The 21,764-nt window shown below is 40.3% G+C and overlaps 1 protein-coding gene across 2 annotated transcripts in view; it reads right to left on the reverse strand.

Annotated features, from left to right (window-relative positions):
- The window catches only part of smg1 (SMG1 nonsense mediated mRNA decay associated PI3K related kinase), a 37,055-nt gene extending 23,262 nt beyond the window's left edge, over positions 1-13,793 (reverse strand). Inside the window, exons 1-16 of one of the 2 annotated variants that reach the window (XM_058049375.1) lie at positions 13,617-13,793; positions 8,318-8,466; positions 7,847-7,999; positions 7,537-7,673; positions 7,377-7,435; positions 6,722-6,935; positions 5,216-5,341; positions 5,008-5,080; positions 4,530-4,627; positions 3,566-3,739; positions 3,075-3,296; positions 2,234-2,335; positions 972-1,262; positions 765-895; positions 359-520; positions 1-119 (exon numbers count right to left, since the gene is read on the reverse strand). In XM_058049375.1, coding sequence (XP_057905358.1) covers positions 1-119; positions 359-520; positions 765-895; positions 972-1,262; positions 2,234-2,335; positions 3,075-3,296; positions 3,566-3,739; positions 4,530-4,627; positions 5,008-5,080; positions 5,216-5,341; positions 6,722-6,935; positions 7,377-7,435; positions 7,537-7,673; positions 7,847-7,999; positions 8,318-8,466; positions 13,617-13,633 — 2,227 coding nt within the window. In that variant the 5' untranslated portion in view covers positions 13,634-13,793. Of the gene's footprint in view, positions 120-358; positions 521-764; positions 896-971; positions 1,263-2,233; positions 2,336-3,074; positions 3,297-3,565; positions 3,740-4,529; positions 4,628-5,007; positions 5,081-5,215; positions 5,342-6,721; positions 6,936-7,376; positions 7,436-7,536; positions 7,674-7,846; positions 8,000-8,317; positions 8,467-13,536 lie in introns of both variants that reach the window. The other variant, XM_058049374.1, reaches the window with a different exon arrangement.
- Between the last annotated feature and the right edge of the window lie 7,971 nt (positions 13,794-21,764).

Here is a 21,764-nt window from a genome sequence, read left to right on the forward strand (position 1 = left end):
CATTAGATAGCAGGCCCCTGCAGAATTTGGTGAAAGAGGGCAAGGAGAAAAGAGGGCTGTAGGTGTCTGATTTTTTCATCAGCAGTGAGATTTCTTGAGCCCATGTCAGCAGCAGCCTCCTGAAACATCAACACATTCTATGTGTGCCATTGTCACGCTTGCCTACTACAGTTGAAGTTGAAATACACTCATGAGAGGAATTTTGAGCTGTAGAGGATTTGTTTAGAATTGTCAAAAAGGAACAACTTGCGACCATGATAAGTGTATGTAAACTTGTATAATATCAAAGGTTGTTGCTTTTTTAATCATTATCCGAGTGTGTACAAAGACAGAGAGAAAGAGAAGGGAAAAAAAAAACCTGGCTTCGGGGTAGAGATGCTCCTTCCCTAGTAGCGCTCCCAGAAGATTGAGTAGAGTGCTAAAATGTTTCTTGGTAGCTGTTGTGACAGTGCTGATGACTGCACCATCAAACAGGGAAGGAGATGATGATGACAAGCTGGATGAGATGAAATGATCGTGCCTAATAGACACACAGAAAGAGGCTCGTTAGAAAAAAAGTCCACAGCATTGTCATCATATATACATATACAGTATTAATTGTAGATCCAAAAAGCCCAAAAGGCCTAGTTTTGTTACTCTTACGACATCTTAACATGCCTGTTGCAGTTACTGAACCCATTTAACATTTAATTTCACATGTTAAGGCATATAGCCACCACAGATATCCCCTAATCAGTGAAATGCATGCTTGGTGGATATATTACCTGGTACAATGGGAGTAGAGGGTGTAAAGCACAGCATATTGAATGGCAGGGTAGTAGATGGCCAACTCTGAATGCACCAGTATCAGATTGTGACTGAGCAGGGCAAAGACCGTCGGAGACAATGCCCACATCTAAACAGGTAAACACAATAACATCAATAATAAGAAGAAAAATTGATGATGTAGGTAGACTATCAGTGCAGCTTACCCCAATGAGAGAATTCTTGGTGTTCCCAATGGTGGTGAGAGTGCTGAGATTGAAGATGAGGATAAACTGCGCCTTCTCTGGGGTAAGGGTGACCGAAGTGAATGCCGGGTGCTGGATATTGAGGCAGGTGCTACTGGATGGCAGGACTCCACAAGTTGGCTCCAAGGTAGCCAGGATGTTGAAGAGGGCACATGTCATCTCACCCAACACCATTTTATAAGCTGCCTCAAGTGTTGGAATGTTTTTCAGACTCAAGAGTGCCCGGTACACTCCATGTACAGCTGATGTCACCTGTGGAGCACGCACAAATGGATTCATACCAAATTAAACTGTATCCAATGTGAGTGTGAATGGTTGTTTGTCTATATGTGCCCTGTGATTGGCTGGCGACCAGTCCAGGGTGTACCCTGCCTCTCGCCCGTAGACAGCTGGGATAGGCTCCAGCACCCCCCGCAACCCTCGTGAGGAAAAGCGGTAGAAAATGAATGAATGAATGAATAAACTGTCTCCCACCGAGCATCATACAATTGTTAAGGATATTTTACTTCTACCACAGTTGTTCAATTAAAAGAAGAAGAACAACAAATTCAGTAATAAAGCGGTCAACAATTTTCGATTAATTGACTGGCTTTCTTCTTTCTATTTCAGCTTTTCCCTTCAGGGGTCGCCACGGCAAATCAATCTCCTCCATTAAACCCTGTCTCTCTCACACCAACTACCCTCATGTCCTTCACCACATCCATAAACCTCCTCTTTGGTCTTCCTCTACGCCTCCTACCTGGCCACTTTAAACGCAGCATCTTTTTACCAATATATTCACTAACTCTCCTCTGGACATGTCCCAACCCTCTCAGTCTGGCCTCTCTGACTTCATCTCTAAGGCCTCTAACATGTAATGTCCCTTCTGATGTACTCGTTCCTGATCCTATCCATCCTGGTCATTCCCAATGACAACCTCAGCATCCTCATCTCTGCTACCTCCAGTTCTGCTTCCTGTCTTTTCCTCAGTGGCACTGTTTCTAGACCAAACAACATGGATGGTCTCACCACAGTTTTGGTGGTGGCTTTCTAACTACAGTACATAATTGTTGAGTAGAGGAGCCAAACAGATTATTAGATTATTAGTATTTTTATTATCAAAATAAAGAGTTAAGTCATTTACTCATTAGCTAAAAGTAATAATTTAATTGATCAAAATAAAAAAAAAGAATATCAATAACTAATAATGTTACACTGCACTGCCATCAAACATGGTTACAAACCTCTTTCTCTCGATGAAATCGCAATTCCAGCAGCTGAGAGTCTGGTGCCAACAATTTTTCCACAAAGGACGCAGGCAGCTTTGTGTTGATTTGTTCCACAATCTAAAAGACAGAAAGATACATTAATGCATGTACAGTAGAATCTTGGATTTTGCAGAAAAATATGCTCGGTTTTTGCACATGGTCTTGGACTGTATTGCATGACAACAGTACAAAATAAAGTGTCCAAACAAAGCATCCATGTATTGGTGATAGAGTCTCTGAAGTGGGACACTAGAGAAAAGATTTCGACTAGGGAATTTGTTAACCATCTTTATTATGTATGTGTTTTATTCATTCAAGAATACACACAGTTCAGTCATGTCTTCTTATTTCCTCCTTTCAAGCACTGTGTGCAGAGTAAGAGTTCAAGCGCAGTGCGTTTTTCCTGAGTGTTCAATCTGACTTTTTTGTCAGACTGACTGCCTGCACATACTTGCAAGAAAGTTGCCATATAAGTAGTTGAGAAACTACTGAATAACTCGTAAAGTACAGAGGTAGCGTCTGTGACAATAGGATTGTTATGTAAAGGTTCCGTAGTTAACAGGCTGCAGGGAGGACAGTTTAAGGGACACATATGACAGAACCCGCTGCTGAGTGTTACAATAAAGTTCAAATAGTTTGTAGCAGTCACCGTGTTCACCAACAATAGTCTTCCATAAAAGGCCAAAGTAGGCGGGCTGACATTGACGTAACACTAAAAAAAATATATACAAAATGCTGTTAATTTTTACTTGATTGATTTCCCAGATTTACCGATCAAGAAACTTGGTAACAAATCCCCAATAAAATGTGATCATACCAGTATGAGAAGGCTGAGTACCGCCAGGTTGTAGTCAGAACCACAAGCACGGCAGCTGTTTAGCTGGTCCAGGCCATAGGCTAGGACAGTCTCCATGAGCTGACCAGAGGGCTCCATGCTGGCCAGTAAGACACCCACACACTCATTTGCTGCAGTTAAAACCGGCTCAGAGAACTGGACCTGCTTGGCTGTGGTCACGCAGGCCAGAACACGGTTAAGAACCTAAAAATAGCACAGGAAAGCCCAAGTCAAAATACATTCAATAGGCTTAAATTAAGACATCTGATCAATTATGTGGACATTTCGTTTTGCCTGTATTAGATTTTTTTGGTCTCTGTGCGAGTTGGCAAAATCTTAAATCTTAAATTTTAACCATAACATTGAAAAAATGTATTTCTTAACACACATTTACATTTCAGTAAAGATAAGATCTTCCCCACTGACTTGATGGGCTATGATTTGTAAATGATTTTCCCGAGTGCTACTCTTACATCAGTGACATAGACTTCTGTGATGGGTGGTCCTCTGATAGGGCTGAAGAGCTCTCCGATACTGCGAACCACTGTACTGAACACTCTCAACAGAGCCGCCAGCTTTGGCAGAGATACTGACGGAGGCGGGATGTCTTCATCCAGTGCCTCGCCTGACATGACATGGCTCAAATCCTAAAAAGAGAACACAGTCAAACCATTTCATAGACATGGATGCTCATCAGCTCTTTAAAAGAGCAATATGTAACCTTGCTTCTGCTTTATTTAAAATTAAAGTAAAAAGATGGTCATATTGTGTCCCACCAAGCATCCGCTGTCCAAAAGATACTGGATGAAAAACACATTTATCATATTAGTTTGCTTTCTTCTGACCTTTATAACCACATACACATACACCTAATATGTATCAAACATGTAGTTGCTTTGTAGTTGCAACGTACACCCATAACTTATTAAAATGTACCAAAAGAGAAAGAAGTAGTTATGTGCTGGTCACTACACTGAGGAAGAACAATGTCACTTTTGTTCTTTTTAGTTAACTAATTGCCTCTCATTGTTTCTTTGGCTTAATGCATACTCCTCTTCTTGCTCTGTGTCAATGTGAGGAAAAGGGAAAATGAAAATTGCATTAAAATTAGACATCATAAAATGGTCAAACGGCATAAATGTGTGCCGTAAGCTGTTCCACTGTTGCGACCATCATCAAGGATACTGATGGTATGCTTGAACATGTGAAAGGATCCGCTCCTATGAAATGGACAATGATGACTAAGCGGTGTAGTGGTCTCTCCCTTGCGTGCAGGTTCTTATTACTGCTGCATTTCATTCATGAAAAAGTGTTGCCAATGTTTGAGCTCATCAAATTCATTTCAGCATTAGTCAACAAGAACACAACTGAACACAAAATGCAGTTGAATGAAATGAAACTCATTCACTATCCAACCCACTTCATGTTTAACCTCACCTCTGCGTATGCTTCCATGTCCTCCAAGAATTGTCCCAGCAGAGTGGTGGAAAACGTCAAGTCTGCCACCCAGAATTGCTCCAGACTCTGCAACCAGCCTGTTAACACATACCAGCAAGAAAGTATTATGTTATCTTTATGACACACGCACAAATGCAGCACAATGGTTACATCAATCAAAAGTACAGTATTAAGGGTGCACAATATAATTATCAGACGAATAATTATCAGGTCCATGTAACTACAAAAACAACTGAGAACCAATAAAAGACACGGTTTGTGCTTCTGAGCTGCGTCAGCTGAGTGACAAGTTATCAGTATCGGCCTGAAAACAAAGTCTTATTGTGCATCCATTAATAGTTCACACAGTACACATCATTGCCTTGCAACATTGCACCTTAAAGCAGATTCTGTTTGAATCATAGTAAAAAATTTCCCAAATCTTGCAAAAAACAAACAAGAGACAATGGTTACTGACCTGACACCTGCTGAGTGAGTGCCTGCTTCTGGGTGTGGTCAATGTGCCAGCCCACCAAGATATCTACAGTATCCTGTAGAAAAATAACAAATATCACCCAATGATGCAGAAGATAAGTTCTGTAGTTGTAGTTTGCATGCTTCTTGCACATTATGAGTAATCAGTGCTCCTATGCCACAGCATCGACGTCCACTGCCAACACTCTCACCCTGAAATTGGTGCTGAAGACATGCGGGTAGCAGCGAGCCACTTGAAGAATACACTTCACACTTTGGCAAAGCAGCTCTGGAGTGTCCACGTTCTCCAAGATGGACTGGAGGTTGCTCATCACCAGCTAGAAAACACACAAAACCGCCCTGGTCATTTTACAGTACATTATAAGTACAAAGTACATCTTTAAATGGCCGACCACTTTTGAGAGCCAAATAGGTTATTTTCCTTGAAAAATGTGTCAGTTTGTGATTGTTGGAGTATAGTTAACGTCACCAGTACCACTTGCACCATTGTCAGAGAATGACTGTAATGCAATAGCTGCGTCAGTCCTTTTTCGCCACCTTTCTAAATAGAAATAATGATTAACCACACAGTACGAACCACAGCATGCTCACCCAATGGCATGTACATTCCAGCAATACAGACGTGCCATTTACAGGAAAGACACACAGTCACGCCTCCACAAGTTATACAATAGCCGCAAAATTTCACAATAGAAATGCACAGCTCAAAAGAAGACGAAGTAATCTAGTAACTCGCAAGAACATTTGCACATAAAGCCCAACAGAAATAAACAGCATGACTGGTGCTGTACACACTGGTGTACAATAAAGTGATGGCACAAATAGGCTGAAGGATGAACGACCGCATAATGTAATCCCTTGTTTATCAGGGTTAATTGGTTTCACACCTGACCACGATAAAGGGATTAGAGCCCTCTAGACATGAAATAACACCCCTACAGTCACCTTCACACGCAAATTACCCAATAAAGTAGATATATTCAGAGAAATTAAAATATTTAATGACATAAATATCACTAATGGTCATGTGTATTTCAATACATCTCCTTCGGACGAATGGACAGGAAGGGATGTTGGGGATTCAGAGTTGGAGTTTAGCTGGAATACGACCCCAACAGTACCCTCCTTTATATTGATGATGATAAATATTGTGCCTGTTGTAAGATAAGCCAAACCGGCAATGATTATTGTTTGATGGAGGTCAAATCTGGTGCCTGTCTTACTAGCGACACCGAGTGCCCAATGTAGTCAACTACTTTCGAACACGCTTGAATGCTCTCCATTTTGTTGCATTTTCCTGGTTTCAGTTTCAAGTTCGGTCTGTACAATACAGATAAATGAATTTATATTATCTGTTTCTCTAATATTTCAAACCAGGGGTGTGCGAAAACAAAAAACATTTGAGAAGCACACTGCTTTAAGGGATGACAATGCCACCAGTGCAGTGTAGTGCATCAATGGCGACTTACCCCCCCACCTACAACACACGGTTAACCATGTCATGAAACCATCCATGACATGATTGCACCATACAACTCAATGTACTCAACTCACAGCAGCAATTTTCCTGTTTCTTGAAACTATAATACATTCAAGCATTAAAATTGGGTTCAGAAAAATGTAATTTAATGTAATTGTGATTTTAAAAAAATGCACCCAAGTGTTTTTCATGAGGATAAAATTGCATATGTGGTTACCTGCATGACTTGAGAAAAGGTTTTTCTCTCCCCGGCGGCCTCCAAAGCACGCTGTGTCGCCACCAGGTACAACAACTTCACCTCGTCACGACTGCTGGACGTAAACTTGAGGAAAAGCCACTTGAAGATGCGCTCTGACTCGTAGTTGAGCACAGTGCAGAGAAGACCCAGGCAGGCTGCTGCATCCTGACGCAACTCCCATAGCAGCTTACTGCTATAAAATGAACAAAACATGCATTCACAGTAAACACACTATGTGGACAAGTGGCAAATTAAGTCACCTGACATTGTAGACCAACATGTGTAGATGTCCAGTACATTTGTGTCTATACATACACATTAGTGTTTACGGAGCCAGGGCACATCTTTTACATGAGAAAAAACTCATTGCACCAAGCGTGCCATAGTGTATTCTAGTGTATGAATTGCAACAGCTGGATACACAGGTTAAGAAATTAATTTCACAAAATTTAACAAACATTTAATCTGGAAAGGCAAGTTATTTAACTAACAACAGGCTGAATAGGTGCCCATAGGTGCTAACATTAACAGTTATGCAGCTGCAACAATTTTCGGATCTAATAAAAAAATTGCCCTGCGACACACTTGCACAGACTTAATTCTAGACAACCACTGGCATAATGAGAGGACTTACCTCTCATTCAAAATATCATTCAAGGTGCTGAGGATGGTGTCCAACTGTTTGACCAATGTCTGTATGAGAAAAAAAATATGCTAAACAAATGCTAAACAATTAGCATTTCGAAATCCAATTAATTTATATTGCAAAACCAAGGATGCCGTTTTAGACGGACCACTTTGTTTTCGCTGTGGCTGATGAATTCCTTCAACTGCTTGAGGGTAGTCAGCCTGCGGTCACGATCGTCCTCCCTAGAGACTCGGCGCAGGAGGTTGGCCAACCGAGACTCATCAGAGTGAGCCATCCCTCTGTCTACAAGAGCACATTAACACGAGAAGACACAAATAAAAACGGTCAATAATTCCTGCCAAATGGACAGTATAAAAAGGCTTTGGGTTATAAACATGACATGAGCAAGTATTATCTTTCCATTTTTGTCTTGACACTGTGTTGCATCTTTGACCACATTCTCCTCGGGAGCTCACCCTGCGATTTCCTCATGTCCTTTGAAGCTAAAGCACGGTTTCCATGCTGAAAAGGGTTCAAATCCGTTGTCACATCATTTGGCCTCAACTCTTGCCCCAGCGACTTCCAACCAAAAGTAGTATCACTGACACCTTGACCAGCTTCATGTCCACCTGAGGAACAGAACACATGCTAGAACAGTAGTTCCCAAACTAGACAGACATCTTTGTCATACAAATACGTCACAATCTGCGTCACACATTGTGTTCAAGGACCACTGAACGCAGTGGCCGCCAAAAATATCCATTGTTTGCCTATGTACGTGTGACTTTGGCTAGGGATATTAGGAGGAATGGCCAATAATAAATGAATTCATCTACAGCAATTTGTTGACAATGTCTTCCTCCATTTGTGCCTGTTGTGATTTGGATTCTCGGGAGTACATTTGTGTGTTGTTTTATCTTTTTAGCTAAAAACAGCAAATGTCTCACCCTCTTCCTGAAGTTCATCTGCAACAACAAAGGCATCGCTGGTCACTACAGGCTGTTCTGCCAAGCTGGAAGGCAATGTGTCCGAAAATGTTGCAAAGCCGAGTTCTCCGGACCTTACGCCGTCCTCAAAGGATGATACACTATCAACTCTGGATTTAAAAGAAAAAATGAATGCAGACATGAGAAAGACAATAGTGTGCAACATGGGCAATGTAAATGGAAAGGTCATGTTTACATAGAGTTCACATACAAGACAAGAGGATTACCAAAACAAAACACTCATTTCAAGACAGAAGTGCTGTGTTTGTGTTTTACGTTTGCAAAAAGCTAAAGACTATATATGATGCTGTGGTGATATTGCTATGACCGCATACTTTCTTGCTTATGGAGGAGCAAAACCTGAGTATCGAGGCTATTTATGGCCATGTAAACCTAGACAGGCTGCACGGTGGCACGGTTCTCCCTGTGCATGTGTGGGTTTTCTCACATTCCAAAAACATGCTAGATTAATTGGCAACTCCATATTGTCCATACGTATGAATGTGAGTGTGAATGGTTGTTTGTCTATATGTGCCCTGTGATTGGCTGGCGACCAGTCCAGGGTGTACCCCTCCTCTCGCCCGAAGACAGCTGGGATAGGCTCCAGCATGCCCACGACCCACGAGGATAAGCGGTAGAAAATGAATGCATAAATAAACCCAGACAATTAAAACTACAATTGCAAGTGCAGTATACTGCATAGAAAAGCAGCAATGCACAAGACGTACAATATTGTAGTATCATATGCTGTATTGACACTATTAGTGCTCCCACCTACTGCGCAATATAAACAGTATATTGTCAAATAAGCACAGTATTAGTTACTACTGTAACTGAGCTTCTTCATCTCCACACACCACACGGACCTGGTCTGCCAAAGAATAAGACGACATAGACCCAGCATCACTATATTTAATGGGTATTGAGAACCTTCTAAATTCTGTTTTCCAAAAATGAGCAAATCAATTGACATTTTCTGGTCGGTCTTGTTGGACACTTTTGGAGACTAATATGAAAGCAAGTGTCTCTCTTAATGGGCAGCTGGTGCTGCCGTAATTTAAAAGCACTCACAGGCGGCTCTATCTTGCTTGTGACGACAAAAAAAAAAAAAACACAAAACTAATCTTTTCATGGTTTTGCTTACTTCGTCTGCCACAGCAGCCATAAAAATGACATGCACACGCATCATGTCCGATAACGCCAATTAGCTGATGACGTAATTTATCATTACAAAAAAAGTCATACGTAGAACACAAACACAATCAAAATTGTTCCAGGAATACTAAAAGACCATACCAACTGAAAAAAACGGAAGCAGATGACAATATGTTGTGTGCTATTTCTAAAAAGCATTGAGGAACAGTTCAAAACGGCAGCCCATTGAGCGTTGTAAAACTGATAATCAATATGAACCAATTTGGGCTGTTCGGCCCAAAATCACTGCAATATCACTGATGAAAAAACATCTACAGGCTGCAGCAAAGACCTCTGTAACAAACAAACACGGCATTATATATATACTTTTAAATCTGTATAGATACTATATAGGATATATATATATATATATATATATATATATATATATATATATATATATCCTATATAGTATCTATACAGATTTAAAAGTAAATACTGCCTTGGCATCTCACATTAACTCATTTGCTACCAAAAGTGTATTTATATGTTGTTGTTGTTATTCAACCGAATGCCCAATCCCAAATACTTATTTATACGTCTTTTAGCGCAGGAGGCAAATAGAGGTGATGACGCACCTGTAGAATCACGATTGTTGCAGTTTAAGGCGTAAAAATGGGGACAAGGTGGCAGAAGTGCAATTTATAAGAGCTCGGCATGCATCTTTCCCATGTAGTAAAGCGCTCCACAGCAAGCAGGAAATCAAAAAACATGAAGACGGGAAGAGTGCACAAGGTTCGGGAAATGCATGCACACGCAAATGTAAAGCAATTTTGTGTGTGTTGTTTATGTTGTGGCATCATTGTTTAGATATTTTCGGCTAAATATATACACAGCTAAATTTGCGTCAAAGTGCAAGTCATGGTTGAAATGTATCTTTTCACTAAAAGCTGTTCCCTCCTTTTTTGTTGAAAACTTTTGCTTAAACTGACCTATGTTCTACTGTTGATTACTAAAGAACAAAAAAATAGAAAAACTCTGATGAAAGATCGAATGGGTTTTTTTTTTGGTAGGTACCGGATATGAGAAGAAAGACAAAAAGCAAGACGCCCCAAAACCTACCACTTCCACACGGATTAGGAGGATAACCTATTTTCACCGTATCGTGTCAGAAATTCCAAGGTTAACGACATGCAGTTACTAATGCTTAGTGGCCATAATCTTACATATGACCTGTCTTTTTTTCTGACTAATAATGGGCTATAAGAAGAAGTAGTCAACCACAAACAAGTGATCGTTTATGAATTAATTGTTTAAAAACACAATAAGGTCGGTGTACATAAACTCATTATGTACACTGACTCCCTCACAAAGATATAAACAAGTCAGAATTTTCATGGTAGGTTTATTTTAACAGGGAGAGAATGTTGAAAAAAATTGCCTTTAATTGAAGGAAATTATTTGATGCCCAATCATCGAGTATTTTGACCCCCACAGACCAGTCATGTACCCACAGATAACACAAATAGCACATCCCTTTAGGAAAGTACTCCTAAACAATTTGTGTGGATAAAAAACTTCCATTCAAACCTCAACACTGCCATGGGCAAGACCAAAGAGCTGCCAAAGGACCTCATGGCAAAAAAGTAGGGGATTTTTTTCCTCGAGGAAGCACTGACAAGCTTACGTCACCTACGTAGAGGACGAAGAAGGAAGCGGATGTTTGGAGGCATGGGAGGATTGAAGATGCGACAGAAAGCAACAAGGCAACAGAAGAGAAGGAAAATACTGTAAAACGTAAATAACAGACAGAAAATGGGGCTAAACAGCAAGTTGAACATCATGACATGTATCCATTGTAACGCACCATTGGCATACCACAACAGCATGTCTTATATGTTGCATCATCTCCTTCCGAATAGAGCAAAGATTCGAGACAAGGTCAAGTTAATGTAGCGCAAAATCAGTGAGATTAATGTTAATGTAACAGAGCACTGTGAGTTAAAAAGAACATTTTAGCTCACTAATCAGTAGCTGCTCATTTCTCTCAGACAATATTGTGTAATGGAACAAGGAGGTGCGTGTCTCACTCACTAAGTTGTGAGTAATGTCTTCCATGACAGAAGGGGTCTTCCTTTTATTTGGAACACTACAAAAACTCAATATCTTATAAAGAAGATCTGCCTTATTTGTAGTCAGTCTGCCTAAGTTTAGGATTTATAAATCCACAGTCATCAACATCATAACAACAATTAGAGATGTCCGATATTGGCCAAAAAAACGATATGTCGATATTGTACAACTCTCCATTTCCAATACCGATATACATATGGGAAACATGACATATCTCCTGTGGTGGAATGAACACATATGTGTTGTATACAGCATTTTTAAAACATAGTTTTTCATGATTGAGAAAAAAATCTGATACAGATATCGCATTTTTATGCTGATATTGAGGTATTAATTATCAGACCTCCTAACAATAACAATATATCATATTAATTTAGTCTTAATGTCTTAGTAATTATCATTTCTCTCCTTTCCAGTAAATAGTCTGGGATTGGATAAATTAATCTACATAAACATCATGTAGACTAGATACATCCCAGGAAATGTTTTATTCTTACTTGTGCATGTTATAAAACGGATACCAAGTGGTTAGCTCGCAAGCCACACAGCTAGGAGATTCAAGTTCGATTCCACCCTCGGCCACCTCTGTATGGAGTTTGCATGTTCTCTGCGTGGGCTTCCCCCGACATTCCAAAAACATGCTAGGTTAATTGGCAAATGCAAATATTCCATAGGTATGAATGTGAGTGTGGTGTGAATGGTTGTTTGGCTATATGTGCCCAGTGATTGGCTACCAACCCACGACCCTCGTGAGGATATGCGGTAGAAAATGAATAAATTATATAAAACATGACCAGTCCAGGGTGTACCCTGCCTCTCGCCCAAAAACAGCTGGGATAGGCTCCAGCATACCCTTGCAACCCCAGTGAGAATAAGAGGCATAGAAAATGGATGGATGTTATAAAAAAAACAGGCATGTGCATCGACTGCTGCACAAAATGAAACAATAACTTCATTTTCTCTCATTCACTAGAGTTTTGCTGCATATTTCTTATGAAACGTACCAAAAGGTTCAGGTTTACCTGTCCACACACAAACACTGACATTTGCGTCATTTCTAAATAATCAAAATTCAAGGAGTCACTCCCCAAACCAGCAAACACCTCAGATTCTGTGCATATGTATGTGAACTATGCCAATGATGATATTGCTAAAGATGACAATAAACCCAACACAATAAGAAGCTATACATGTTAATGTTACAGCGGGAAGTTGTAGCAAATAGCAAAGTGAGTCTGTAGTTCCCTCATGGTCACAATTAATTAGCTTCATGTTACTCAGTGGGACACTTTCAAGGGTGACAAATGTAAAGGGAACCTAAAAAGATGAGTGGGTGTAACGAAAGTAAAAGCTTTCTTTAAGGGATCTATTTCCATGAAAATGAAAACGATGATTGGGCCTTCAGCACAACCGAATACATGGCACACTCGTCTTCTGAAAAAGACCTCATGGTGGGAATATCAAATCTTCATATTAGAATTGTGTGGACCATAAATCAATGCTTACAGAAGCAGGTATGTTCGCGGTGGGCAACACCGCACAAAGAAGCATTTTTGGTCAAAATTCGAAACACGATAGCGTGCTTTGTGGGGTTAAATTTTGCACCGCGCCTGTCAAAAATGAAGTTGTAGCAGGTGGAATGTTTGAAGCAGGCTAGCGTTAGCGTCATTCCCCCACAAGTCAACCACGGGTGCAAAGGCGCACACACCGCCCGAAACTACACAAGTGACGGGCAAATGACGACGTAAGGTTCCCGAAGTGGCAACACTAGGCCGCGTTTAGGTGTTGAATCGGATGAATAAGAGGGTACAATCAAGTTCCCCTTTCGTGCGGCTACAACAGTCACAACGGTATAGGCCCTGAAACAAACAGCGGTTTATTTTCATCAACCATCCCCGAAACGGAGCACCAACCTGGGTTGCCAGTCATTCCGGTGTGGCTGCAGTTTGTGGGCACCGCTGAGCCGAGAACGCGAGGCTTTCCGGCTCATTACCTTTTGGAGAGCTGCATGGCCCGCTTGCAGCGGTAACGTCAACCGAGTAGCTTGGGCTGATGTTTGACTTTTCACGTTCAGACAAGTATCGCAAATCGGTTAGCAACTCGTTGTTACTGTTAGCTTGAGCTTGTGTTTGCTCGGCCTTCTTCGCGGCGGAATGAGCATCTGAATCCGCTCTTATTTTTTGTTAGCGCCCCCTCTTGGCTGATAGCGTTACTGCACTGTATAGTGACATCTATTGATGATGTCACAATAATGACATGGGACTGCACATTTATTTGAAAGATTTATTATTTAAATCCAAACAATTTACCTAATCTGGACTAGTTTTGGGCAAATTTGGTATTGATCCGTTATCCGATATATATGTTGGTAATAACAAAAGTAGTACCCAATGGTGGTTTACTTGGTTTGTCAGGATGATCCCCACAGAAGTCCACGAGAAAAGACCACACAAGATCAAGTGCCAGAAAGTCCCTACCTCTTCTCTTCACATCTAAAACGCCTCTGACTTTGTAAGCAGGATGGTTGTTGATGAGTCACAGGTGAGGAGATAGATCAGGTGAAGCTTGAGCAAGGAAACAGGAAAGACCAGGTGAATCATGGTCTGCACAGTGCTTAAGGATACACTCAAATTTGAATGGACTAATGACCCTGGAAGAGAGCTCTGAAAGTCAACAGCCAATGCTAGGTCCAGGGATGACTTGGAAAATTGGCTGGTAGGAGGAAGTAGGAATCCTGAATGTGGGCATGTTGCCATAAACAGTGGGGTAAAAACAGGTCTGCAGTCTCCAGAGTGGAAGGGAGCTTCCGCAGTGGGGTGAAGTGTGCCATCTTGGAGGAGTCCACAATGTTCCTGAGCAATGATGGCAGATCAGAAACAAAAGGAAGAAGATATGTAGTTAAGATATACAGTTAGTGACTTTGGATGAACAGGCCGACTGAACAACTTCCATCTAGAGTTCATGGAACGCATAGAGGAGACCTGGAGGACATAGTTGAAAGGCAGGTCCTTAAGAGGATGTAGGACTTTTTATCCAATTCCCACTGGAAGCCCCAAGAACCCAGACTACTAGTAAAACAGTGTCAGATTTGGTTACGTCGAGTTGGTTTGCTGTTCCTGTGACCTGGGCAATATGTAAGCGTGATATCGAACCTGGAGAGGAACATTTTGCCCAGCAAGAGTTGGGCTGTTGACCAGAGCAGAGTCAAACCAGGTTCTTCGTCCAAACCGAGAAGGGTTGGGTGGAGCAGTCAGTACCTACCAAATTATCGTGACCATCAGCAATACATTTCAAAAGATTAGGTTGAGTCGCAGTATAGTTCAGCCCAAAAGGACTTGAGCTTTTAAATTGGAATGTCCCAGTTTGAGGTCTTCTGTGGACAAAAATTGCAACTTGTTGGGGAGCTGCTAGTCTGCTTCCAGATTGGAGTCTTGTTGAGGATGCAATGACTTGTTTTTTTTTCTGTGAAAAAACAAAACCAGCACCTACTCGGGAGGAAGGACAGCGGAGGCTGGTGGCTAGAGATGTAGATACTGTATGTATTCTTCCAAAGACTCATTATATAACTTGGATATAGGCAATATACATCCATAGGTCAATATGTGGATTATAGATCTGAAGCCAGGTAAGACCGAGAACTTGGGGACCAGAATATGATGACATGACAAAAAATGAACAATTTCAGTGTGGTTACCAGAAATTTAGCGGGTAATTGATTGGGTTTGCATAGTGCCTTTTTAAACACCCAAAGTGCTTTACATTGGCCACGTATATGGACCCAAATATTCCAATTGCATTCGGTTTATTTGCTCAAACGGAAAGAATTTAACCTTTAACCTCATTCCAAAAGAAAAATTGGAATGAACATATAATCGGATTCACAGGGGTGAAATTCCTTTCCTGAATCCGATTGAGGTATATTGTACCCACTCAAACGGAAATTTGTCAGGGTGTGTTCTTCTTTGTCATGTTTTTCTTCTTCTGTTTTTTATTGGCGGTTGGCAATCCTGAGTTTAGTTATAAAATATTAGCAAGATAGAATTTTCCTTTTCCTGTTAAATTTATCCCGGGTGCGTTCTTTCAGCGCATGCTCCGATATGACGTAACACGCAGCTGGAGACGTTCTTCAGTTTTAAAAATGGAGGCGAGCAATCGGCACTGGACTGCTGAGGAAAGTTTGTTTTTGAAGACTGGACAGACGAAAAACACGCAATATGGATTTATTCCGACAAGTGAAAGAAAAACTCGGGGAAGTCGGTGTCACGTGATGTTGATGTTTACGCTTTACTGCGCATGCCCCATAGACTATTCTGTTTCATTATAGCACGCATGTAAACAGGTGATTGGATTATTCCTTTCCATATTCCATTGTTTTCGGAAGAGTCAGTCGGAAAGAGGAAAAACTCCTCATGTAAACGTGGCTACTGAGAACCCGTTATTCATTCACTCCACATTCAGACACTTGTGGTGGTAAGTTAAGTATCAGTATCCACAGCTGCCCTGGGGTACACGAACGGAAACATTGCTGCCAATTCATGTCAAGGGGCCTCTCCAACCACCACCAAACATTCATTTGCATTTACACAATTTGCATTTTAGTGTGAGAAGCACTGGAGGCAAGGTTGGTAAATTGTTACAAATCCCCCAAATTACCACCAGGAACCTTGTCCTCTCAAACAACCTTTGGCTCTAAAGATTTTAATGCAGTTCGTTCTAATCTGTTGAGAAATACTGTTACATATCCTAAAGATAAAGCTTTATCCTAAAGCAAAATAATGTGGTGGTTGACTACTCCCACAAGAAGTTAGTGATTGGTTTAGCCGTTACACTCCATGCTCTTCCTGACACAGACCTCTCATTTACTGTGGTACTACAGCGCTCCAATGGATGGATGTTGGGGTTCTGGCTGGGAACTGAACCCACGCACACTGCATGAAATGCAACCGCATGTACCACTGGCACTACACCGCCAGCGCATGTGAGTCACAATGATAAAAGAAACAAATAAATGAGACCGTTTAACTCTCCACATTCATACATTCGTTTTGGAATTTTGCTCTTTTGTGATATGTGGATCATCCCTTTACAAAGCTTTGTCGTCCTTTTTTCTTCTGTGCTTTAAACACCACAAATTCCACTGTACTGTGATGGCAACACCTTATTGAAATATGGGGCCGTTATGAATTGGGTTGTATTCTATGCATTGACCACTAGAGGGCACTCAACGTCATTAGGTGGTTGATATATAATATAACAAATAAAAGCTTTTTTGTACAAAAATTTGAGACAATTATAGTAAAATTCATATAGTAATAAGTAATTAAAATCAAAAGTTTTGTTGATATTGGGGTCCTACATCAAGAGAGGTCACATGCTGGGTTTTCAGAGAGTATGGGGGCCCCTAGCTGTTTTGTGTTCTCTGGGGGGGGGCTCATTGCGCAAAAGTTTTTGGGAAAAACTGAATCAAAGCAATTTTTCCCATAGAAAATAATCAAAACAACGACAAAAAAAACATTTTATTGAAAACAATTGTAGTTTTGCATGCAGAAAACAATGTGACATAATTAATAAATGACAAACAAAGTGGATAAATGAACGTTTAACTTAATTTAACATGATTGTACTCAAGACAAAGATTTCAGGCAACAAAAAACTAATTTTATCCACAAATTTGTGAAAAATGTACCTGTACAAATATCAGACAATGCGACAGATAATAAAATTATTCCCATTTATATAGGCTTTTTTGTGTCCTCATTCCCCGAGGTGACTGTTTTGTAAAACATTTATATCTAATAATATATACTAAATACAGCACGTTATAACAATATCGGCAATGTAACACTATAAACAAAAAACCCCCAAAAAGTGAAAGCATAAACAAAACATACACTAGTAACCATCCAATGCTGATACTACCCTTCAAACCCATTTTGGCCCAACATTAACAAAACAAACACCTAGCAATAATTCAACCTACACAGACATGGATTATCAGGATTTACCGTTGTGCCTCACTGATACCCAGACAGGAGCAAAATCAAGCTGCACTCAGCAGTGGAATTCCTCACACACAAGCACGTCCTACCTACTCTACGTGTCTCACACAGCTAAACAATCACCACATGATATTCTGTGGTTTATTCAAAAACTCCCCATTCCTCTCCTCCCTTCTCATCCTATTATTTTTGTCTATCTCTCCCTCTGCTGGCCAATAATACCTCTGTTCAAGGCCTGGCACACAGGCCTTTGATGGCGCCGGACATCCCAGGCTGCCGTGCGTCAGCCCTGACGTCAATGCATCTAAACACACAGAGTGCTGTGTGTGGAAGAGAAGCTTGCAGCGGGTTGGTTAGGTGGGTTTGTTGGTTTAGCTTGGCAGCACAGCACAATGACTGGCATGAAATGAACAGGGTGGTAAAGGGAGCAAGGTGGATAAAAGCAAAGGAATGCTTCTCATATATCTTATATTTTTAGAGACTATTTTTAAAACAATGTGAGCTGGAGCGGTGTCTCCTTATGGTGCGCCCTTCTACAGCAGATATCTGCAACTGTGTGTCACATTGTCTCCACTTGCCCAGAAACATGGCATGCACCTCACGAGGTGTGGCAAGCGAAAAGAGAAGACAAGAATGTGAGGTGCGTTCACAGGGATGCTCCGATTGCAAATACGGCAAAAAATAATTGAATTCTTCTGATGAGATGACCAGCTTTTCTTAGCGGTGGAAGACAACAGGTTCACAAACTGCTCTGAAGTCCTGAAGTCCTGCTAGAGCTCCAGCAGACAATGTACTCTCACATCCAAAGTCTCATTAAAGGAGAACTGTACTTTTGGGGGAATTTTGACAATCATATTGCAATATGTTTTAGTCTAAATTAAGCTGATTTTATAGTTCATTTTTCCCTTTTTATCATATAGCCATAGCATGTGTGTAACCCAAACATTTCCACCCTTTAAATTTATTTATTTTTTACTAGTAACCTATTTTATCTTGTCTCCATAAAACAGCACCCCTGGCCAATAGCACTAATCATAAATAAATTGTCAATCCATATGATCAGTGATGCTGCTAGACAGCTGGCTAACCAACAAATGCAATTCCTATCGATATGATAAACACAAGTAGCTAGCTAAAACAGGCATACATTGCTAGCTGCAGCACACAAACAAGTTACAAATATACTATAAGTAATAATTCAGGGAGATTTCAGATTTTTTCACACATATACTCACAGAGACGAACGTTTCCCAAGGCTCAAACCTTTTCGATAAAACACAGTTTGTGTTAGAGCTTTTTCGATCTTCGTTTCTGCCGTTGCTAGCTTGCGCCTCACTGAGACAGGAAACATCAAAGATTGTCTAATATTGAGGAGAGTACTCACTCTTGCCGTCACTGAAACGATTCTTTTTGAAGAAGATGTGCCACCTTTAACTTTTTAACCATAGCTTTTTCACCATTCTTACAATACATTTTTAACATCTATTTCCCAACTATGAACCCGTTTTTGTCCAGGTTGAGCATACGAAAGAAGACATAAGAATAATAAATCTTAAATAAAATGACAGATATATGTTTTTATATTAGAAATTCATGCTATATATTGTTACTGGATAGTAAATGAGGTGTGCTTTCTGTGGAAAATAAATTTAAGGCAGGAGTCTGATCCTAGATTGTCCGACTGTATATAATTGATCAGAAAAGTGGTATGATATAATCCATAGTCAAATGGATCTGCCCACCCCTGAGATTCAAATGCATTATAATTCAAAGGGTGAATGAACCACCTCTGTAGTTTGTATCAGTACACCTAATGATATTCATAGCTAAATGTCTCACATTCACACACACACATACACAATTTCAGTCCTCGGCAACAGCACAGTTACTTAGAGACTGATTGCAAAGAGGCTGTGTTTCCATGGTAACTCTAGTGGCTGAGTCATCTTCACCGCAGTGCCCGCTCTTCTTATAAGAGTGCACATGTGTTTGCGTATCTCTTTTCATTCATTCAGTTTGCCTGCTGATTAGAATTCTTCAAGCCCAATTTTGACACATTTTCTACGTCAGTGAGCAGCACTGACTTTGTGAAACCAAGACTGTCCTCATCTCCAAGGACGCCACGTCCTGTCTTTATCGAATGCTTTTAGCACTGTAATGTGCTTTATCAATTTCCAGCATGATGTCACCGTCCCTGCAATGAAAGGCGTACAGAGAACAGAAGGAGCCTCTTTTTATGGCTAAAGCTGAGAGGTCTGACCACGGCATTCGGTGTGCGACATGCAAATCAAAGGTCAAGTTGTGAGGTCGCGTGCAGCTGAGACTGCCGCTGCTGCGAATGCAGCTGGAAATGGTGAAATCATTTGACAAGGGTTGACTAAACATGACCACCTATTCATCACACATGATGAAAAGTATTTTATAAATCAAATACTTTGGTTGTTAGACCATAGAAACACTGTTTACATTACCTTCTAAATACAGGTTTTAATATTATTAAAGCCCTACAAACAAAATAGCACCCCTATAGGTTGTTTGTGTTGCAGTAAAAGTGTTCTGAGTATGTGGAGGACAGGAAGTGACATGACGGTTTAGAGTTGAGTTTTTGCTGTAGTGGATAATTATTATCATGATTGTTATGTTATTATTATTGTGCCTGTTATTGCCATGCTTGTATGCTTCACCCAACATGACAGTAACAATACTGACAGCACTGACATCTACTGACCAGTGTTGAACACTACATAGCATCTTTGAATGCATCTTATGAATGTCTAATATTTGTATTTTAGTTAAAATGGGCATTTTCTATGCATGAAAATGCTTAATTTAGGGGGGGGAATGATTATGTAATAATAGGCTGTGTTTGAACATAAAACAGCATGATTTATTCATTTAGTTTTGAAATATGGTAATGGTAATGGTAATGCTAATGGTTTTATTTCATTTGAACATGCATCAGATTACAATTGAGTGCATCACATAATCAGTTCACAGTTCCACATGTCCAAAAGGAGTAGGAAGAAGCAAAGCTTATTAAATCCTACTCCTCCATCTGGTACTTTTACAATCAGTAACTGTTACATTTGTTCACTTCCAGCTTTTCTAATATAGTTTAAGTTATTTTATTTATTTTTTTTATTTTTTACATATTTTTATATTTTTATTTTTTTTATTTAATTTATTTTTTATGTATTATTATTTATTTTATTTGTATTTTTATTTTTAAAAACAGGAGAAAGAAGTGACAATTTAACCACAAAAGAGACTGCTGTAATATCTAATAATATAATAATAAACTATATAATTTAATTTAATTTAAAAAATAAAATGAGATGTCCAACTTTAGTGTTTAATAAGAGCGCCACCGTGTGGTATATTTTTCAGAAAAATAATAGCACAGGCCACACAATCGGGGTTTTGACTAATTTTCACCCTTTTGCATGCAACGGTTCCGACCATAACTAATAACAATTAAACCCAAGATAAAGTTGCAGGGTAGCTTTTTTATACTAGCTTAGAATGAATTGAATATGATTGCACACAGTTTTAGCCCATCTGTTGAAACTATACACGCCTGGCTTGCCCTTGTTCATTAAAAATGGAATGATTTATGCCTGCTTTCGGTTACCAAGAGAGGCCTGAGCTCCCACAATGTGACTTTGTACACAGATTTATGCCCACAGCATCAGTAATATCTAGTGCACAGACACAGACGCCCAAGCCCCCACCCCCATATCCATTACAGGGAGTGTTCCCTTTCCTCCTCCGAAAATCCCTGCATTATTGATGCTGTAGTATGTGCACTACAATGAGCCTAGCTGGGGTTTTTTATTTGCCTTTGCTTTGCATTTGCCATTTTCTGCCTGTATTACCTCCAGTGTGCTTTACATTGTGAATGCATGAATTCACTTGCTTGTTTCAGTATGTGTGTGTGCAGGCTTTGTCCGTTCCACGGCTGCTTTGTGTGAGTGTGTGTGGGTGTATCTCTTTGTGCCGAAGAGGGCGGGAGGGGCAGCGGGTTGCATTCTATAAATAGAAACCTCTCCGGCTCCTCTCAGTCCTCATCTTGGACTGAGAGAGAAAAAGAAACAGAGGGAGGATAAAGGAGAGGAAGAGAAAATGCACATTCAGATGGAGCG

This window comes from Doryrhamphus excisus, chromosome 15 (assembly GCF_030265055.1).
Source record: "Doryrhamphus excisus isolate RoL2022-K1 chromosome 15, RoL_Dexc_1.0, whole genome shotgun sequence".
NCBI lineage: Eukaryota > Metazoa > Chordata > Actinopteri > Syngnathiformes > Syngnathidae > Doryrhamphus > Doryrhamphus excisus.